General features: G+C 32.2%; 2 protein-coding genes across 6 annotated transcripts in view; one reads left to right on the top strand and one right to left on the bottom strand.

Moving 5' to 3' along the window:
• Window positions 1–24,093, top strand: part of LOC134685355 (RAD51-associated protein 1-like) — a 205,371-nt gene that overhangs the window by 172,134 nt on the left and 9,144 nt on the right. The window lies entirely within an intron of this gene.
• LOC134685352 (solute carrier family 45 member 3-like) lies at window positions 957–23,949 on the bottom strand. Of its 4 annotated transcripts, XM_063545045.1 has the most exons (4): window positions 23,790–23,949; window positions 20,253–20,314; window positions 2,902–4,480; window positions 957–1,603 (listed from the first exon to the last, which is right to left on the bottom strand). In XM_063545045.1, exons 3-4 carry the CDS (start codon window positions 4,432–4,434, stop codon window positions 1,328–1,330), a joined length of 1,809 nt encoding a protein of 602 aa, XP_063401115.1. In that variant the 5' UTR covers window positions 4,435–4,480; window positions 20,253–20,314; window positions 23,790–23,949; the 3' UTR covers window positions 957–1,327. The 4 variants fall into 4 exon arrangements, with proteins under 4 accessions (XP_063401115.1, XP_063401116.1, XP_063401114.1 ...); XM_063545046.1 differs by lacking the exons at window positions 20,253–20,314; window positions 23,790–23,949 and adding an exon at window positions 20,059–20,214; XM_063545044.1 differs by lacking the exons at window positions 20,253–20,314; window positions 23,790–23,949 and adding an exon at window positions 13,979–14,116.

Consider the following 24,093-nt stretch of genomic DNA (forward strand, 5'->3'; position numbering starts at 1 on the left):
GATTTGATACTCTATAACAAATATGATAGGAAGACATTTTAAATAAGATCAACATACTGTTTCTTAGAAACCTGTCGAAATAAACTAAATAAACCCCTAGGCCTGGACAAACAAACAAAAACAACATGAAAAATGCACCATTATAAAGCTTTGTACAAATATCATGTATATATAATTGGGCACAGGACGTGTGCGCTTTTTTACCTGTAAAACGATAGGACATTTGCGCTTCAAATACTATGGACATTTGCGCTTTTAATTTTGATTCACCTGTATTAAATTGACCGGACATTTGCGCTTTTTACCTAAAGTGGTCTACCTGTAATCTTAATGAGAAGTAATCATTTAGTTAAAAAAAATAACTTATATTTGTCATTATAGTTAGTTCACATTTACACAGTCTTGAACATGGAGTTTAAAGTTATAGAGACTAGTAAATGAAAAAAATGTTTATGATTAGGTACATTAATGAACAGGCTCCCCAAACAAGAATTGAGAAGTAGAAACTCGATCATTTATTTAAGTACCAATCAGGACAGATAACAAGAGCAAGATTTGTTCACTCATTGGGCTTCGAATATCAAGCTATAACTGACCTGTAATTGTGATGACAGTACATGCATGGTTTTATTTCATAAGAATGTGTACTTTTAGCTGTACATAAACTTTTAAACAAATATCAACAATATGACATGTTTGTGCTATGAAATGATTTTTAAACTTTTAACCATAAAGAATGACTTTAACTCTGCCCGGTCAAACCTGCCGGTCCCAAGCCCGGGTAAAAGAAAAGGGAAGTCATAGATATATATATAAAAAAAGCGCAAATGTCCTATGTAAAAAGCGCAAATGTCCATTTTTAAAAAGCGCAAATGTCCTATGTTTTGAAGCGCAAGTGTCCACAAAAAAAGCTCAAATGTCCTATGAAAAAGCGCAAATGTCCCGTGCCGATATAATTCATATCATTGCAATTAGATTTGTTCCCCCATGTCTTTGCACTCTGTCACTTTAGTCACATACAAGACAAAAATGGTACAAACTAAGACATTTTGGCAGTTTTCAGTGAGAATAAAAATTACAAAATTTGTGTCTCATAAAATATCACAACAGAAATTCAAGTAGTTTTCAAAATACATTCTTGTAAGACATGTATTCCCTCAATACATATTTGAGACAAGCTTGTAAATATTGACAATAATTTTACATATATTTTTGGTCACTATGATTGAACTTGAGAGTAGACTAGTTTCATTTTAAACATAAAACAGTTCAACAAAATAACCCTATATATAAAATAACAATAAATAATAAATATAACAATAACACGTTAGATGTTCAATATTCTCATATTCTCTCTCGGCTTTGGTAGAACATGGTGTAGGTCATGTTTGTTAGATATAATTCTTTGTACACATATACAACTCAGAATACCCATGGCCCCAGCAGTCACCATGTACGACAACACTGTACCAGTCATGTGGACAATGTATCCCATCAGGCCTGACAAGACAACTTGTGACAAGAAGTAAGCTGTATCTAATGTACCCATATCACCTCCTACTCCACGACTAGGTCCACTACTATTCACATCAAAGAAGAAAACCTGAAAAACAAACAAACAGATTAAACATACAATTCATACTGTGTAATTTAGATTAGTATAATCAGCATCGGGACATATTTACCATGATTTCATTGAAGAAAATTATATCATAAAGAAGAAATCTAAAATTTTGCATATTTTCAGTATTTTCAAAGGATATAATTTGTGAAATAAGAAATATATCAAATTTTAACCTGAGCTATATTAAGTGTGCCTGTAAAAAAGTTTTTATAGGAAATTAAAGGGGAAACTATTTATACAAATTTAAATTATAAGAAGTTTTTATTTTTGTCATTTTTTTTTCTTTTCTTACGATCTTCAAACTACTTTGGTGCTTAAAGCCTTATCCTCCCCAGGGATAGAATCTTAAATCTGAGCAAATACTTTAAACTAATGTTACTATTCTGTATTTCTTTATTTTATTTCTTTATAGTCAATTGTTATATTAACAATACCCATAAATAAATATTTAAATGGAATTACAACCATGACAACATGATTTCCTCTTGACCTGTCATAAAAGTAATAGCTTTATTTCATGATACTGTATTCAATTAGATTATAAGAGAAATATGAATATACATGTACTAGATTATATGACAATGTGTCAAATACATTATTTTCTATCTAAAATTTTAACTTTTTTGTTGTTCAACACCACCTTTAGAGACAATTGTCTATATCATCATGATCATGGTGACACCCAGCGGAAGCTAAAGTTCCTTGGAAATTCAATCCAAAATGAATAGGAATTAAAACTATAAATGTATAATTTTTCCTCTTTAATACAATGGTGAAATTCAAAAAGAACTCTTTCATCTGTGTGGTGTAATAGTTTGATAAATCTATGTAATTTAACAGCAATGTTCCTTTCTAATTGTTAATACGTTTGATAAGTTCTATAAAGATGATTGTCACAAACACATAAAAGGCTTCAATACCTTCTTAGTAGCAGATTCACCCAGGGATTGCCAATTCTTGTTTAGACAAAACATCAAAGTCATCAAAATATGTTTTCTGTATGTTTCAAACATTAATAAACATGATCATATTTGCATTGGTTGTTCCTATGAACTTTTTTGCAATCCTGATATATATTTTAGTAGGTTATGAATTAAATTTAAGAGTTTGAGTCAGTTTAGTGGTATTGCATTTAACATCTAGTGCCCTTTCAACTGATAATAATAAAAAAAAGTAACTTTCCATTGGACACAAATGCCCTACTTATTATATGTGCCAAATTAAGAAATTTATCTATTTTAAAAGGGACATAACTCAACAATGATAAAAAGTATTACCTGTTTGTCTGTATGATAGGTTGTAACCAGTATAAATGGAATGGTTGTCAATGTTGCATAGGCAAATCCTGTAAATGCTGCCATTAAATTCACTATGTAGATATTTCTCCAAGTCACCATACAAAACATGGCTATTGAAAATGAAAACATTCCAAAGAAGTATGTCCATCTTGTTCCAAACTTATTCACAAGTCTTTCCACTAAGAAAGCATATATAGCTGATGTTATACAATGAAATAATAATCCCCAACTAGCCATTCTAACTCCTTCATCGTAATGATTACGTAGAATTGAGTTTTCAGGAGCATTAGGGTTGCCACCATATATGGCTTGTCCAACAAAATCAGTAAAAAATAAATTAAATCCCATTAGTGCTGTCCAGCTACAAAAGTTTGCTAATGCTAAAACTTTTAAAACGTATGGAATATTTATTAAATTTTTCACAGTTTCTGGAAGTTTTTCATATATAATTCCACCAACTGCTTTACAAAGCGTCTGTAACACTGTTAAAACTTTGATACGTTTAAGTACAAATATTAATGGATATAAACAAAGATTTAAAAGTAATGTGAAATAATTTCTTGTTTTTTTGCTTGATTTTGAGAAACTTTTAACCCGTTTTTGTCTTCTAACTAATTGTCCTGGGTAATAATTTTCTTCATCAGAATTGATGCTAGATTCATACCCAGATTCTAATGTACTTCCTGGAACTTTGAATTCTGGGATATCTGCTTCAAGTTGTTGTAAATCAAGATGACTTGATACTCTTTCACTAAGAGGCTCTTCTTTTGCAACAATTATAGTGGTTGTGAACAAAAGTAAAAATAAAACGGTTAATACTGAAAACACAGTTTTTTCTTGGCTGCCAAAAAAGTGACCTATACTCATTGAGTTCCAGTCTATTGCTGTAACTAGGTAACCTAGGAAACCACCACAGCTGACCATTTGTGAGTATATGGTAAATATTTGTTCGTGTTGCTGTGTACCTTGTGATGCATCAGACAGAAGAGCTTCACATGGCGTCAAACATGCCTGACTAGTAAAATCTAATAGTATCACACCAACAGTTAATCCTACGAGACACATTGTTTTACTAAAGGATGTGTCTCCTAACAGCTTTATAAATAATACATCCCCATATGGTATAAATAACAAGGAAAATAATAAAACAAGTGACAGCCCGGCTATAAATGGTCGCCTGCGACCAAAACGACTCTTACAACGGTCACTTTCTTTACCAATAATTGGCACAACGATGAGGCCTAAGAATGGTCCCATACCAAGGATTATACTCATGTTTTCCTCAGTGTATCCAGCCTTTAATAACATTGGTGGTATATAGGTAAAACCTGCACACGCACAAACTTCAACTCCACAAACAATGGCGTTCAACAGGATCATCTGCATTAAAGTCAAAGAACGTTTCGGTTCTGGGGTTCCTGTAGTGCCCTCTGGTGGCATGATGCTTTGAAGATGTTGTGTGACCTCTATATTAGGAATGAGCTCCTTGGATTCACATGAATTGTCGTCCATATTGGTGGAGGCCACAGACTGTATATTACTTGCTGAATGGCTGCATCTATAAAAGAAAATTAGACAAATATGAATAGACAATGACTTAAAATTGGAAGGAAATGCAAAAATTCTGAAATGGGGATAAAGTTGAGCTTTTCTGTCAAAAGCTGTATCCATACACATTAAAGATTATAACGGTCAATAATTACATGACATAGAAGTTTCATACTATTCTCTAATTTTGCTTGGTCAAGGCATTCAAAAGTAAAATTTTATTTTTGTATAACATGCAAAATCTATGATTGCAAGTGGTATCTTTAATTATGTGAACAATGGCATATACATTATATGATGAAAACCTAATGAAATGCTTGAATTCATGGTTGTAGCATAAAAATGTAATATAACCAGATGCTCCGCAGGGCGTAGCTTTATACGACCGCAGAGGTTGAACCCTGAACAGTTGGGGCAAGTATGGACACAACATTCAAGCTGGATTCAGCTCTAAATTTGGATTGTGATTAAATAGTTGACACAGCATAGGTTTCTGACACAGAATGAATGTGTTCTAATGAACTTAAAATTTTTATTTTCTCTTAGAGCAATTCACTATGCTGTTGAATATTAATCCTTTCAAAAAAATGTTTGAAGAAATTTTCTTTTTATTTATGAAATTTCAAATGAGAAAATTGAACCCAATTTTTTTAATCACATCCCCCTTTCCCTTATTCCAAAACTAATCTCAATTAAAATTTCTAATGGAGTTTGCAACAATAACTACTCATTTAAATACATTATAAAATATTAAGATGTAAAAAAAACTGCTTGTTATCACTGAATGGTAAAGATTATTTTAATTTATCAGTTGGTAATAAAAAGTGAATATACATTGTATATTGTATATAACAAAGATTTAAGTTGATTCCGGACAAAGAAAGATAAGTCCAATTAAAAAAAAATCTTGCTATTGCACAATAATGTGCAATTAGATATTTCTTGCTTACTATTCTGGACAAAGAAAGATGACTCTAATTAAAAAAAAATTTGCTATTTCACAATATTTTGCAATTAGATATTTCTTGACATTGCACAATACTGTGCAATTGAAAAGACTTGCTATTGCACAATACTTAATATAATAATTTTAGATCCTGATTTGGACCAACTTGAAAACTGGGCCCATAATCAAAAATCTAAGTACATGTTTTCATAGATTTCTATTTACTTATACTAACGTTATGGTGCAAAAACCCAACTCATTTAGCCTAAGTTTGGCTGAAATTGATACAGCAGTTTCAAAGGAGAAGATTTTTTAAAGTAAGTCAACATGATGAACAAATTGTGAAAAAAAGTCTTTAAAGGGCAATAACTCCTTAAGGGGTCAATTGACAATTTTGGTCAAATTGACTTATTTGTAGATCTTACTTTGCTGAACATTTTTGCTATAAACAGTTTATCTGTATCTATAATGATATTCAAGATAATAACCCAAAACTGCAAAATTTCTTTAAAATCATCAATTCAGTGGCATTATACATGTACCTGAAAAACCAGTTACCCAATTCGGCTGAAAATTTCAGGACAGGTAGACCTTGACCTAATAAATTCTTTAGCTTCTTGTCTTATTTGCTCTAAATGCTGGAGTTTTTGAGATATAAGCCAAAAACTGCATTTTACCCTGTGTTCTATTTTTAGCCATGACGGCCATGTTTTTTGAGGAAATTAAAAATAAAGCACAAACATATTTTATACACCCTACTGATAATTCAGTTGAAGTTTGGTTGAATTTGGTTGAGTAGTTTTAGAGGAGAAGATTTTTTAAAGTTTACAAATATGATGAACAAATTGTGAAAAATTGTCATTAAAGGACAATATCCCCTTAAGGGGCCAATTGACAATTTTTGTCATATTAACTTATTTGTAGATCTTACTTTGCTGATCATTTTTGCTGTTTACAGTTTATTTTTATCTATAATAATATTCAAGATAATGACCAAAAACTACAAAATCCTTAAAATTACCAATTAAGTGGCAGCAACCCAACAATGGAATGTTTGATTCATCTGAAAATTTCAGGGCTGATAGATAATACCCTAATGAACATTTTTACCCAGTGTCAGATTTGCTCTAAAGGCTTTCGTTTTTGAGATATAAGCCAAAAACTGCATTTGACCCCTATGTTCTATTTTAAGTAACGGCGGCCATGTTTTTTGACAGATTAAAAATCAAAGCACAAACTTTGTGCAGGATAATCTAAGAAACAATCATGCTAAGTTTCATCCAAATCCATTCAAGAGTTTCAGAGGAGAAGATTTTTTAAAGTTAGCAAATATGATGAACAAATTGTGAAAAATTGTCATTAAAGGACAATAACCCCTTAAGGGGTCAATTGACAATTTTGGTCATGCTAACTTATTTGTAGATCTTACTTTGCTGATCATTTTTGCTGTTTACAGTTTATCTTTATCTATAATTATATTCAAGATAATGACCAAAAACTGCAAAATTTCCTTAAAATTACCAATTAAGTGGCAGCAACCCAACAATGGGTTGTTTGAGCCATCTGAAAATTTCAGGGCTGATAGATATTGACCTAATGAACATTTTTATTCATATCAGATTTGCTCTAAATGCTTTTGTTTTTGAGATATAAGCCAAAAACTGCATTTGACCCCTATGTTCTATTTTAAGTAACGGCGGCCATGTTTTTTGACGGATCAAAAATTGAAGCACACACTTGGTGCAGGAAAATATAAAGAACAATCATGCTAAGTTTCATTCAAATCCATTCAGTCGTTTCTGAGGAGAAGATGTTTGAAAAATTGTTAACGACGACAGACGACGACATTTAGGCCAGGTGAGCTAAAAACTGCAAAATTTCCTAAAATTACCAATTTAAGGGCAGAAACCCAACAACAGATTGTTGGATTCATCTGAAAATTTGTGAGGGGATAGATCTTATTCTGATGGACATTAAAATCTGAAAAGATTTGCCCTAAATGTCTTAGTTTCAAAGATATAAAGCAAAAACTGCATTTTACCACTATGTTCTAATTTTAGCCATGTCGGCCATTTTGTTTGGTAGGCAGGGTCATCGGACACATTTTTTTAACAATATACCACAATGATAATTGTGGCCATGTTTGGTTAAATTTGGCCAAGTAGTTTCAGAGAAGAAGATTTTTGTACAAGTTACAAAAAATGATGAAAAGTTGTTAAAAATTGACTATAAAGGGCAATAATTCCTTAAGGGGTTGAATGACAATTTTGGTCATGTTAACTTTTTGTAGGTCTTACTTTGCTGAACATTATTGCTGTTTTAAATTTATCTCTATCTATAATAGTATTCAAAATAATAGTCAAAAACTGCAAAATTTCCTTAAAATAACCAGTTCAGGGGCAGCAACCCAACAAAAGGTAGTCCGATTTGTTTGAAAATTTCAGGGCAGATAGATCTTGACCTGATCAACAATTTTACCTCACGTCAGATTTGCTCCAAATGCTTTAGTCATTGTTAGTTTCAAAGATATCAGCCAAAATATACAGTTTACCCCTGTGTTCTATCTTTAGCCATGGCAGCCATCTTGGTTGGATGGCCAGGTCATCGGACACATTTTGAAACTAGATACCCCAAGGATGATTGTGGCCAAGTTTGGTTAAATTTGGCCCAGTAGTTTCAGAGAAGATTTTTGTAAAAGTTTACAGACGACAGACGCGGGAGGACAGTAGACGGACGCCAAGTGATGAGAAAGCTCACTTGACCTTTCAGGTCAGGTGAGCTAAAAAATAAATGGGGAATGTGTCCATGTGACACAGATGATGTCCCTGCATGCATATAAGGTTATAACGGGATATAACTCAATACCTGTAAAAGTGACACTATCCAAATTTTTACTTGAGTTTTGTGGTAATAAGCATCGTTTTTAATTTACATAACATTTAGTTAAGGCAAACTTAAGTTAGAGAATGGAAACCAATTTTGGGACGTAGGGACGTACAGACAGACAATGTTAAAACTAAGTACCCCTCTGCTACAGTGGGGGTATAAAAATCCTAAGAATGTCATCTGGAAAAATTATGGAATGTCTTTAAAATTTTATTAGAGTAAGGGTTGAATGCCTCTATAATAGAAACATTTCTGGCCAATCTGAGCCCAACAAAATCAAAACATGTACTGTAAAATAGTACCAAGATGCTCAGATAAACATTACAAATTATCAGTGAAAAAAATCGGTGCAAACATTAAATTGATACATCATCTGTTTGTATAAATACAAATTAAAAACATTTTAACACAAAAATATTTCCAATTGCTAATTTGCAGAACATCAATAATTTACATCACAAAACTTTAAGAATAAAAAGAACATTAACATGATTAATGATCCCACCTTTCTAAATTTCCATGATTATGAATATTTTCAATATCTATGGTTTTCTGAAGACCTGACAGCACATTTTCATTGTCTATGCTCTTCAGGAGATCTGATGAATCCATGAATTCTATATCCATACCACAATCACATTTGATCTCTTATTTTATACACATATGGTTTGAAAAAGGACTGAATTTTTAACCTCCACTATAATGTCAATATATATCACGCCACGAAATCTTTAACAACACGTTTAATGTCTTAAAATACTTTATCCAAATAAAAAATAAAGATCTACTTTTATATAGCTAAACCTTTAATTATTTAAATCAATTCAGGTATAAACTATAGATTTAAATATTGTATATTCATACTAGATCGTATGAAGCTTCAATTCTCAGCATTTACTGTTAATAATGGACCCTCAGGGTGTGTCTCACAAAGTTTCAGTTTAGACTACTTATTTATGACGTAATCTCAAATTTCTATAGGAAAAGTAAAGCATAACATTTATATACAATTCAGTTTTGTCAAAATAAGATTCATGTGTAAGCATGGGTGCAACTCTACAGCAGAAAAAACATAACATTTGCACATATATACATGTAGATACTGGTGTAAATGCATTTTGATCTATCTTAGTATTTATTATGCATTTCAAAAATGGAATCAATCATTTACTTCTATGAACAAAACATTTCTGCTAAAGACCTGTAAGTTTAAAGAACTTATGATCTGTCGTCAAATAGGGTGAGAAAATTTATAATCTCTAAATTGGATTACTTACTAATTTTTCTTTATATATCTCATGCTATATTAAAATTATTGACATAAAAACCACATATTATTTACTTCATCTGTTGCTAGCAAATATATTTAAAATGCCTAAACATCTGTGACAGAACAATTAAGTAGACTTTTGTAAACTTGATGATGAGGTAGATTTCAGCCAAGATGTTTCATCTGACAATGGGTAATCATTAGACCAGAAAAATAATACTACTTTTGGTTCACAGTTCATTGAAATTTAAAGTCTAAAACAAGAATATGACCCTGCCTTGAAGTGACCAAAAACAAGACCAGGGCTGTTTTTTGTCGTCAAGTATTATATTGGTTTTCTTTTTAAAATTGGTTTAACTGTCAAAATTTGTTCATTAAAAAAAAAATGGAGTCTGCAGAAAGTCTAGTCTTGAAATATATGTACAACATCACAAACCATATAAAAAATAAGATATGGTATGATTGCCAATGAGACAGCTATCCACAAAAGACCAAAATGACACAGACATTAACAACTAAAGGTCACCTTACGACCTTCAACAATGATTTGTACATTAAAAATTCAATTGCGTGATTTTGTATTTAGACAATCATATATGCAAATCTCAGATTCAAGTCCAATTACCCTACCCTTAAATAAAAAGTTTATAAACTCTCTAATTACCTCAGTAGATAAAAACCAGGTGCTCCACATGGCGCAACTTTATATGACAGCAGAGGTCGAACCCTGAACAGTTGGGGCAAGTACGGACACAATATTCAAGCTTGATACAGCTCTGAATTTGAATTGTGATAAAAAAATTGACATTATATGAGTTTCTGACACAAAACAAATGTCAAGATCTTACAATATTGTGCAATTAAAAATTTCTTCTTCAAACTTTTAAAAAAATTTGGAATTTGAGAAATTTGGGGGAAAAAATTGAAAACTACTACCACCACCCCTTTTTTGACAATTAGTCCAAAACCTGACATTTCTTTATACATAATTTACAAGGAGTTTAAAGGAGGTAAATGCAAAACATACCCATCATTGTATGTTAAATGTTTTTACCTTATCTCCCTTACACAGCTTTTAAATTGTGTCCATTGACCAGAAAACCTAGTTTCCCCTTTGTTGGTCCCTTATTCCAAAACATTTTGAACCATCATCACAACCACACACCCCCCCCCCCCCCCCCCCCCCCCCCCCAGGTCAATACTAACCATCCCTTCATGGTATGGAAACTTGTGGTATAATTTCATAGAGATTCATTCACTTAAACACAAGTTATTGTTGGGAAACTACAAAAATACTTATTTTGGGACCCTTTTTTGGCCCCGAATTCCTTAACTGATGGGACCATAAGTCCAAAAATCAATCCCAACCTTCCTTTAGTGGTATTGAACCTTCTTGTAAAAATTTATAGAAATCCATTCACTAAACTTAAGTTATTGTCTGAAAACTAAATGTGTCTTTGGATGACGACAACATAGTCATGATAGTATTACATGACGCAAAACATTTTTGGCGTTCATATTAAAAGTAACTGAAACCTGTGAAAAGTAATCACATTAGTTATTCAAACAAACAATAGATTTATCTTTTAAATTCACAAAAGTGCAGTAACCTGAGTCCCCTTAATATATGGAAAAAAACAAACTGATAATATGTTTATCTTTGGTGAAGGACAAACTATGAAGGGAAACTTCACAAGACAATTGAGGGAGTCGGACAACATGTCAACCTTTGTAATGTGGACAGAAAATCTACAAATACAAATCTAAATCTGAGATTGATTAATTGTTGGTTTTTAACTTCACTTATGATATAGGTCCATTTTATTGATAATGATATAGGTCCATTTTATTAATGGAGGAAGTCCAGAGAGCCTCTTCAGCAGTAAAACTAACAATCCTGAAAATTGGTATTTGACCAACCTGTCACATGGAGGGTTTCCAACTTGCAATCTCAGTGTTGAGGTAGTGATACAGGTCAGTAGATGAACAACTTAAGCACTTGGCCACTCTTTAAATCTATAGAGGTTAGACAGACAAACCATGTACACATTTAATCTAATAGAGGTTTGACAGACAAACCATGTAAACTTTAAATCTATTGAGGTTAGACAGACAAACCATGTACACTTTAAATCTATTGAGGTTAGACAGACAAACCATGTACACTTTTAATCTAATAGAGGTTAGACAGACAAACCATGTAAACTTTAAATCTATTGAGGTTAGACAGACAAACCATGTACACTTTTAATCTAATAGAGGTTAGACAGACAAACCATGTAAACTTTAAATCTATTGAGGTTAGACAGACAAACCATGTACACTTTTAATCTAATAGAGGTTTGACAGACAAACCATGTACACTTTAAATCTATAGAGGCTAGACAGACAAACCATGTACACTTTAAATCTAATAGAGGTTAGACAGACAAACCATGTACACTTTAAATCTAATAGAGGTTAGACAGACAAACCATGTAAACTTTAAATCTATTGAGGTTAGACAGACAAAACATGTACACTTTTAATCTAATAGAGGTTTGACAGACAAACCATGTACACTTTAAATCTATAGAGGCTAGACAGACAAACCATGTACACTTTAAATCTAATAGAGGTTAGACAGACAAACCATGTACACTTTAAATCTAATAGAGGTTAGACAGACAAACCATGTAAACTTTAAATCTATTGAGGTTAGACAGACAAACCATGTACACTTTTAATCTAATAGAGGTTAGACAGACAAACCATGTACACTTTAAATCTAATAGAGGTTAGACAGACAAACCATGTACACTTTTAATCTAATAGAGGTTTGACAGACAAACCATGTACACTTTAAATCTAATAGAGGTTAGACAGACAAACCATGTACACTTTTAATATAATAGAGGTTTGACAGACAAACCATGTACACTTTAAATCTAATAGAGGTTAGACAGACAAACCATGTACACTTTTAATCTAATAGAGGTTTGACAGACAAACCATGTACACTTTAAATCTAATAGAGGTTAGACAGACAAACCATGTACACTTTTAATCTAATAGAGGTTTGACAGACAAACCATGTACACTTTAAATCTATTGAGGTTAGACAGACAAACCATGTACACTTTAAATCTAATAGAGGTTAGACAGACAAACCATGTACACTTTAAATCTAATAGAGGTTAGACAGACAAACCATGTACACTTTTAATCTAATAGAGGTTAGACAGACAAACCATGTACACTTTAAATCTAATAGAGGTTTGACAGACAAACCATGTACACTTTAAATCTAATAGAGGTTTGACAGACAAACCATGTACACTTTTAATCTAATAGAGGTTAGACAGACAAACCATGTACACTTTAAATCTAATAGAGGTTAGACAGACAAACCATGTACACTTTAAATCTAATAGAGGTTAGACAGACAAACCATGTACACTTTAAATCTAATAGAGGTTTGACAGACAAACCATGTACACTTTAAATCTAATAGAGTTTAGACAGACAAACCATGTACACTTTAAATCTAATAGAGGTTAGACAGACAAACCATGTACACTTTTAATCTAATAGAGGTTAGACAGACAAACCATGTACACTTTAAATCTAATAGAGGTTTGACAGACAAACCATGTACACTTTAAATCTAATAGAGGTTAGACAGACAAACCATGTACACTTTTAATCTAATAGAGGTTTGACAGACAAACCATGTACACTTTAAATCTATAGAGGTTAGACAGACAAACCATGTACACTTTTAACAAAGGAGGACTATTACAACAAAATATATCTTATTTTCTTTTACGATTTTCTCGTGTTGAAGCCAAAGGCTTCGACACAGTCCCCATTTTCATTCTCACCTCTTTTCTTTTGTAATTTTCTACTTTATTCAATTTAATAGGCATTATTTACCCTGAACCTCCAAAGAAGAAAAGTTGTAACACTTACATTTGTAAAATTACTATAGTCATGATAGTAAAATCAGTGGCGGATCCAGAATTTTTCATAAGTGGGGGCCCACTGACTGACCTAAGAGGGAGCCCGCTCCAGTCACGCTTCAGTGATTCCCTATATAAGCAACCAAATTTTTTCCCAAAAAGGGGGGGGGGCTCTGGCCCCATGCCCCCCCCCCTGAATCCACCTCTGAAAATGTATTCTTTGAACTACTTAAAACCAAAAGTATTGTTTAGATATAAATGTTCATAAAACTTGGACATACGCTGTAAACTCACATCCCTACGTATATACATACCAGTAATTTTGTCCATTTAAAGCATATTTTACATTTTCAAAGTGTAACGTATGCCCTTGAGGCTTAAAGTCACCTATATTTACTGGTGTCTATAATAAGTGAAAAAGAGGGAATATTCAGTAAAAAAAACACTTTACAAAGTGGTGCTCACCTCAGCTTCAGGTTACGTCCACTATCATTATCCATTTTCAAATACATGTATTGTCTCACTAGGTCATACTACCCTTTCCTGTTCGTTTGATGAACATTTTTACATGTATAAAACCAATTAACAAACATGCTAATTATAATGAAACTTGTCACATTGTCACTCAACGTACAATTCTAAAATGCATCCATAGACCAGGTGTAATCCATATTAATGTTAACTATCAATCACGTCAAAGTTAATATTTATTCCATTAAAGGCATGTAATCCATTTATAATATTTATATATCTCTACCTTATCAATCATAAATTAATTTGGAATAAATTTCTGTCTAATTTTATCATTACATATTTAAGTTTACTTTATGACCCAATTGAGGACATAGACATTAATATGTGAAAACTTGTACATGAATAAATTTCAATGTAAATTTAATTGTAGTATTTATTGTTAGCCTTTTTCTAATACCGGTAATGGAGCACATAAAAATGCTTATATATGTATATGTATAAACTGTTATTATGATCCATATTTTTCAGTTACATCACGTCTTCAATAGCTAGATTAAGAACTATCCAAACATCCATTTTAAATGAAGGTTAATTAATTGCAAAACCTTGATTTCTCAATAAAAAAAAATTCACAACACTGAGTATTGATAGATCTATGACTATATAATAATTGTTTTCTCTATATTTCAAAAGCATATAATCTTCAATCAATGTTTTTTTTTCAGTTGCAGAATATTTAACAAGCTGTCTCATAATGAGACGTCATTGAGACATATAAATCATGTTGTCAAATATTGTAAGAAAGAACATAAAACATAACATTAAGGTTTTTCTGACTTCCCTTACGTGTGGTGAAATTTAAAGAAATCGATCAGACCTGTGATCAACAGCTGTTACTAAAATATTGAAATAATCAATTTAAAAAAAATGAGGAAAAAAAAATTATATTCTTTTTACATTGTCTGACAAAGCGAAAAAAAACATAACAAGTGTAAACTATGTCACTATGATGTTTACAGTGGCGGGTCCAGAATTTTAATAATAAGTGGGGGTCTGCTGACTGACCTAAGGAGGGCCTCCAGTCATGCTTCAGTGATTCCCTATATAATCAAACAAATTTTTCCATCGAAAAGGGGGGGGGGGGAGGTAGGCCCTCGGGCCCTCCTGGATCCGCCTGTGGTTTATTACAATATTTGGTTGCTGAAAATAGAATTAATAATTGTGCTGAAAAAGACAACTGTTGAACAGTAACAATTTTTTTAACAACCCAATTTATATGATACTAAAACAGACATGGACATCATGGATCAGTGAATGAATAATAAAAGTACCTACATCTTATTTTAAATCTAGATTTTTGGTATTGTATTGACTATTGTGACGTCATCTGATAAAGTCTTGCTGATTATATATTTTCTCGTCTTTCAAAATCTTTCTGTTTAAACCTGTCCTGGTTTTCTTAAGTGCAGCTACAACTAGAACCTTATGTGACACTGATTGAATTTAGTAGTATTAATGACTGTATAGTGACGAATTTTAGATGTGATTATGACCTGTGTAGAAGCATATACCAAATACACCTTTTGATGGTGGGGCTGACAGGGGCAAATGTACAGAGTAGGTAAATGGTGACATAAACTATTGGTATCAGTATCAAAGTTGACATGGAACTTGTCAATTATCGATAATTTAGAACTATGTTGAAAACAAAAGGAATGGTGTAATATTTAATCAACACCAGTGTCCTATATCAGTTATAAATTATGTTGAATTCTTTAATTCGTCGTTTTTACATCATGCCGGCTAACAAATTGGACCTCGTATTTTAGTATTATAGATTCTATGGACATAATTTTAACAGGTTGTGACAAATAGTTGTTTCTGTTGAAAAAGTAGTTATATTAATTTCAAAATTAATGTTATTTAAGCTTAACTAGGCAGGAAGTTTATAACTAGATCAATGAGTATTATTTTACACTAGTGATAAAAACAGCTGTCTCTCTCTTTATATCTTTATCAAAATACATGACAATGACAGTGTGGAGGCTATTATGTAATATATTTGACACAAGGTTTTATACTAATTTAATGTAGATACACACAGTTTAATTTAATAGCTGCAAAATTTGATGAAAAAGGCTTCACACAAAAAAAGTCTACCAAAATAATTTGGAGAACAGTATTTTCAAAACTCTTGATCATGTTGATTGTTTACATGGAAAATTAAGTCTTTTAAAATATACATATTATATATTGAGGTATTTTCAGCTATCAAAAAGGGCTTTGTTGAGTCTTTATGACTTTGTATTGTACCTGACGCACCTTATAGTAATGGTGAAATGTTAGGCAAAATTCCTTTACTTAACTCACAGGTAGTTAAGAGTTTGACAGGAGAAATGAATCTCACACAGATATGTGACAGGCAGGTGGACACAGGCATTACAAGTTGATTTCTATACTCTCCAACTGATTAATAGAAAGCCTCATAGTTATTAATAGTCTTAAATATATGTACTTCCCAAGTTGGCTTCTTAACATTTTGTAATGCAATTATAAGATACAACACTGTTACACACCCTCTAACATGTTTAACCCAGTCACTTTCTACATGTGCCTGAAGACCACCCTTTAACCCTAACCCCTTAACACATGAAAAATAAATTTAAATATCTACCAAACAAGTTAGGCCACCCTTCAACAAAGACCATTAACACAAAGAAGGAACTCAAATGTAAATATTTATCAACAAGCTTGACCAACCTTCAAAGGTTAGAACTTTTAAAAGACTTTGGCATTGGTAGCCCACAGCTTAAATTTTGTAGCCTACATATATAGTCCTATATAAGAAAAGAAGAAATTAAAGTAGCCCACACCAAATTTTAGGGGCCATTGGCCTATTGGCCTGTGGGCCCCTGCTAATTTCATACCCTGCCTTCGACCAAGATCATTTGAACATGGTTGAACTCAAATGTAAATATCTAGCATTAAACTAGGCCATCCTTCAACCATCGAGGAACTCAAAATGTAAATATCAACAAGCTAGACAACCTTCCAACTGAGAACCCTTCAAACATGGAGGACACAAATTATGTAGATACAAAATATAACTATAAATTAAAGTTTTATTTAAACATATTTTGTTTATAAATATCATGTATATATCACCATTTAATGATTTTTTTCACATATATATCCCTTTAAATGCTACAGCAAAATATCAGCTCTGTCTGATATTGACAAGCATTTACATATACTCAATTAACAAGCTTGTACATGTATCATCCATAGGGTGCAATCAACAGTTTTTTTCTATGACGTCATGTTTTGGGGGACCATGTATATGTGACCCTTACTGGTGGACTGCTTATTAAAGATACTTGTATAAAACTATATATCACTGAAATCAGAATGTTCTCTAGTTTATAATGAAATAAAAATAATGTGTACTTTTAATATATTTTTAAAATTTCACCCAATGTCAGAACATGGGGGAAAAAAGATATAATTTTAACATAAAAAACTTGAAATCAGGTCATGTGCACACCCATGAAGACATGATCCATGCACATTTTTCATAATCAAAACTGTATGAATTTTGTAGGTTTTTACCTGGCCTTTCAAAATCAAAGAGCTAAATAGCTCTGAGGGGAAAGATGGCCCTTGTTTCTATTTAATTATGTTTTTGGAAAAGGGGGGGGGTTATCTTTTGATAGTTTTCATATGAAGAATGAAAAAGAGAACAGCTAGAACATGTAGAAAGATTGACAATATTGAAATCAATTGTTGTTTATGTAATTTCATTTCCTTAGTTGATGATTTAATTTGGACCAATGGAAGAGATCTGCATCTTCTAAATCTAAACATTTGATTAAAGTTGATAGCTAATTATCTTAAACTCAACTGAATTCTGTCATTTCACAACAACTACAATATTTTTTGAAATCTTGATTGCGTACCACTGAACTGCAGGCTAGGGCCATTTTCCATTTTTTGTGACAGTACTCTTGGATTTTTAAGTTTTTTCTTTAGAAAGTGTGGACTGAAAAATCTATTCAGTTTTAAATTTCCATTGTTAAAGTTCCGAGTTACAACTCTCATCACAGGGAAACAGGTACTAATAAAAAAAAACAATATGAGTGATGTAAACTGTGTGAACCTTGTTTCCAAATCTTAATTTTGAAATATTTGTAAATAATAAATATGTTTAAACTACAAAATGCAAATTTTTTTTATTATTTTTTTACCATTACAATGATTATGTAGGTACACAAAAATTTAGTTTTAATAGGAGACTACTAATCCAACGAAATGTCACATTTGAAGTGTTTAAGGGGGCTCGCGGGTCTAAATCATTTTTTTTATTTTATATAGGATTTCCCTATATTTTTCTATAAACAAACTTTATCTTATTCTTAATAGGAAAATGAAATAAAAAAATGGGGTCACCGTTCATTTACGCTCACAATCTGCCTTCGAAAGAAGCATACATTTTTGTTAATGTCCTTTTTTTCTGTTGAACTAATAGGAGAAATATCGGTAATATCAAATTAAAAAAAGAACTAAATTACAGAAATCGCTTAAATTTTACATTTATTTAGTCTATGTACAGCTTTTTCGAAAACAACAATAAAAAATATAGGTCACCGATGATTTAAAAAAGATATTTTAATTTTAAAGCCTAAAAATGGCATTTTTGCACCAAAGGGAGATAATTTGGAGTTTTTCAGTGATAACAATATTTTAAAAGTCACCTGGGGCCAACATGAATTAAATTTTTGGAATGATTTTTGGATCATATGACAAAGTAACAACTACTAAAGGTAGTAAATGAAATGTGTAATGAAAAAGTAAAGTTTATTTTTTACGAAAAATTATACCCGCGAGCCTCCTTAAATACATTTACTTTTATTTTAGTGGATAATTACTCATCAATTGAGGTGCTCCTGAATTGGAGGAAGATTCTCAGAATTTTTACAGAAAAAAGTGGTCTCACTAATTAGCGACAAGAAGAATTTTAGCTACAAGAAGCGACAAGAAGAATAATTTTTTCTTGTCGCTAAATAGTCTTCTTGACGCTTCTAGTGGCTTTTTGACGCTTCTTGTCTCTGATTAGTGAGACCCGAAAAAAGTAATAAAATCGTTTCTTTCCCCTGTCTCATGTAACCCCACGATCTTTGTTTATTTTGAAAGTTGTTGACCTACAAATTAAAGTATTATATGTTGATGTTTAAATCATCTACAGTAAACAATATTATGTTTAGATTTAACAAATACAAATTTGTAATTAGTGCACGATCTCTAAGAATGATTTAAATAACCAGTGAACTGGTGAAGGATGTCCCTGCTTCTTCCAAGAATGATGTCACTATAAAATACAATGTAGGTTGGATATATTTAGAATATCTCGTCATACTAATTTTTCCAGATTGTAAAATAAACGTAAATAGTGTAAAGGAGAGTTCAAGATACAATAATTTCGTGAGAAACAGAAGGGAAATGTGTAAAAAAGTGTTTAAAGTCAAACTATTAATTTCTGGGTCTCCTTCTCTTCAATCTAAGTAAGATTTGTTGGGGGGTTTTCCACACTATAACATGTATAAAAACAAAATGAATGATGTGAGGGAGTGTCACGCTGGTCAACCCCATAGGGGATTGACGGCTTGAAGCCGTCTTTCCCCAAAAATATTGTTTCAGAGTACGGTCGCCTGCTCCGAAAAGAGCTACAGTGGCTGCAAATAAGTTTTCAATTTTTACTGCTAAAAAAACCAGACTGTTTACAGTGTTGTCTCACCTGTACCTCGAAACATGTATACTTAATATAATTTTTAAAATTATTTCAATCATTCAACCTGTTTTAATTGAAAGCTAATTAACTAATTTTTACAATCAAATACAAAAAACATGATACTTTTTCACCAAGTAAGTAAATAAACAGGGGATTCCCTCCATGGTTATTTTTAGTCGGGGAATAACCCCTAGTTTTTAGTACGAAACTGTTTATAGCACCCATAAATGTTTTCTTCAACTTTAGAAAATGACTGAATACACAATGCAAATATGGCTATTTAAACCTTTTGAGGAATAAATGCAGAAATCTTTAGATCTACTTTTTTTTTGTAAGAAGCTAAGAAGCTAAGACTCATCTTCAGTTCAATGGCTTGAGTAACATTATCAGCTAGTTTAGCTACGTGTATGGGTCCATCCAATTGGCTTTATTTGATCCCAATTTTCATTTTTGTCTTGGGCTTATATATAAAATTCTTACCATTTTTTCTAATTCATTATCCATTATTGGTTAGATGAATATCATCAAATCTACATAAAAATCTGAAAATAAAAAAATAGATTTTTAGGAAGTGGAATGATACTCAGAATTGGATGTCTTCCCTGCTTTTGCAGAATAAATTTGATGTACTGCCTTATACATTTACATTTATTTTCCATATGAGGCATAAAAAATGTCCTATGAAAAAAAGCTGATAAATTGTCTTCATCAGGTGCCCAGAATATATCCCATGTATGATTAAGATTTGATTACTATAATGACCCAATCAGACAAGTTTCAACTAGAGACTAAATGACATAGATGTTAACACTATAGGTCACTGTACAGCCTTCAACAATGAGACAACTCATCACCAGAGACTAAATGATATAGATGATCACACTATAGGTCACTGAACTGCCTTCAACAATCAGCAAAGCCCATACTGCATAGACAGCTGTAAGAGGCCCAAAATGGACAAATGTAAAACAATTCTAACAATCATGACAATGTCAGAGGGGGGATAGGAGGGGTCCTGATCCCGAAATCCCGGGCTTAAAAACATGAAATCCTGAGGTCCCGAATTAAAATAAAGTTAAATCCCGGATCCCGAAATTTGAAAAAAAAAATCCCGGATCCCGAAGGGACAAATCCCGAAATCCCGAGCTTTATAACACCCGATCCCGGAGTCCTGTTAAAGGTCCTATCCCCCCTCATGTCAATGATCCAATAAAATATAAATACAATATATACAGCAAAAAAAGACAACCACTGAAAAGACAACTTGTAGGTTTGTTGCATTTTCGTAAAAAAAACTTTGGTTTTGGTGAACATCAACCATGTGTTTAGCAGCATTGTCACTTCTTTCCCATGTTGAGCGAGTGATTGAAAATTATGAAGCCTTTTTATAAATTCATTGTACCAATCATTCTACAAATTAATTTCTTATGCATTTTTGATAATCAGCACTGCTGTCCATAGGAAACTGTGATTAATTACCTACAGAACAAATGTTATTTCTAGTTTATCCTGCATAATGACAATCACAAATATGAATGATGAAATTCAATAGTGCAGGGATTCAGGCAATTTCTCTTTCTAGTAGTGTTGTTCCGATAATCGGAATAAGCCGGAAATCAGTTGGTTGGGCCTGGCGATGTGGATAATGGATTGGCATTTTGTTCAATCGATTGTCGTTCTAGTTTCCGGACTTTTAGCTTATCAACTTCCGGTCCGTTTATGGTTTGCGTTTTATATGCGCAGTCAAACAAATAATAACAAAAAATATCAGTCGATGACAATAACAATGTCAAACATCCTATAATTAAAGACATAACCAATGTCCTTCTTTAAAAACGTGACAAAAGCATTGACTATAAATATTTGCAGATTGATGGAATGTTATTTAAAATTAATTACTTTATATGAAATACTTTCTTTCAATACCGGTACTTGTTACATGAGAGCGTACAAATCATTCTGTTTTTAGACAAAATAATTTCTTTGCTTCATAAGAACGTGTTGCAAATGCCTTTTATCAATGTTTTATCCATTTGTAGCATCAAATACGTCATATTCCTTACCAAATTGCTTGCCAAACATCGTTTCTTTTTGTAAATTTTCCGAAATTTGTCCGCCATTTATAAATATAAGAATCACGAATCGGATACGGTTCAACTATGTAATAATTCCGCATTCTTGCAATAATAAGTTCAGACGCACAAATGGCACAATTGACAGAAAATAATGATCACAAAAGTGAAAAAAAGCATTCTACACGAATTAACAGACATTGGCTTAATCCCCTTTGTTTACTGTATATATTATAATGCAAATGCAGTTTTATTTTTTTCTGTTAATTTTGAATTTCTTAAAGTTAAAAATTTTATATATCTTTTCTTAATTAGAAGCATTCAAATGTTCATACAGCTATGTTATTGAAATTGTTTTGTGAGTTACACCATTGAAATTTATAAATGTTAGTGTCACTGTTGGTAATTAATATTTGTAATTATGAGATAAAATATGTTCAATATGAATCTTGATTCTTATTAATTCATTGTTTTAACTGCTAAATAGATAATTATCAAAGGTACCAGGATTATAATTTAGTACGCCAGAATATGAAAAGGAAACAAAAGATCAAATATGAATATATAAACTCTGCAATGATATGGAATATACACATTAGACATGTACAATGAGACTAAATGCATGATTTCATTTAAAAAAAAGGGCAAGGTATTATGATGCGATTATAACCGATAGTCGGTTGGTTGCTGTCAACCGATTGTAATAGATAATCGGTTGGTTGCTGTCAACCGATTGTAATAGATAATCGGTTGGTAATTTCAACCGATTATCCAACACTACTTTCTAGTATTAAAATGATGTCATAAAGCACAAGTTTTTCTGGTGAAGAACATTACTTAAAAGTAGTCTATTACAGGCTCCCTACTTGGGACAGACACACACAGAATATGACAGGGTTATGCCTGTTAGAAGGTACCCAACCCTCCCTTGTTATATTTAATATATATTGAAGTTATGAAGTATTATGTACATGTAGTATGAGATACATTTTGTAGATGATTAATTTCCATGTCTGAGGCCCCAAAGATTAAACTCGGGTGTTGGTACCAGAGATGTGAGAAGAAGGGTAAATTGATGAAAACTCTCAAACTGAGGGTCAGAATGGAACCAGGGACTATCCACTTTGACTGCTGTGTCAGTGTGTGAATAAGTTCTGTTTTCTATAAGTTCTACTTCCATGTAAATCAATCCGATGAAGTAGTCTCATATCTTGGGCCTAACACCCCTCAGATATGAGAAGCAAACATCTAATACCATGAATACATGTGACATTTCACATTCAACCACATAATACGTTACATGCAACGGCATGCACTTGTATGCAAACAGTCATTCTTAATATTCATAGAAGAGGAACTAATTGATCTATTACAATGCAATTTCATTCCAGGTTTTCAATTTTAAACACTGCTTGGGTTTCGACAGTATACTAATAATATATACAAGCTTATATGAAGGATGAAGGGGGGTCCGAGGGGTATACTGATCCAGAAACCCCGGCTTAAAAACATAAAATCCTGAGGTCCTGAATTGAAAGAAATTCAAATTTCGACATCCCGAAAATTTAAAAAGAGAGAATTCCCGGATCCTGAAATCCAGAGCTTAACAAACACATAGTCCTAGGCCTGATGTCCCACAATATGAAGACGATATCCCCATCCTTTTGGCTTTACACTTCACGCCTTCACGTCATACCATCCATCGGACTGTAGTCATATTGGACTGTTGGACTAATGGACCAACGGAATATCGGACTGACAGACTACTTGACTGTCGGAATTTCTGGGTATCATTTCTCGCTCAGACTTTATTCTTTAGTCTTTAGTGAGTGTCATTTTGACACACTAATCTCTTTGTATTTATTTACATAGTTGGACATACATCCACCCCCTACGTTTTGCTTTACCATGCAACCCCCTTTTTGTTTTTATAAATTATACACACCTTTATACAGTTAAGTGAGGAAACTATTATCTGTTGGAGTTGTTAATACAGACTCATACTTTGGCCGTTTTCTGACTTTTCAGAACTGCCTATAAATTCGATGGACATCTATTTAAAAAAAAATCGATCTTCAAAACAAAGTTTGCCCACGTCCGAGTGTTTAACCGGATTCGAAAATAACATTAATTTAATTGTGAAGAAAATGTTAGTATAAACAGTCAATAAAATAACAAACTATTTTTAAAAACTATTTTATAATTCAATCAAGCAAAAAATAGTAATCGTGTACAATTTTGTAATTCGA

This window comes from Mytilus trossulus, chromosome 9 (genome assembly GCF_036588685.1).
Source record: "Mytilus trossulus isolate FHL-02 chromosome 9, PNRI_Mtr1.1.1.hap1, whole genome shotgun sequence".
NCBI lineage: Eukaryota > Metazoa > Mollusca > Bivalvia > Mytilida > Mytilidae > Mytilus > Mytilus trossulus.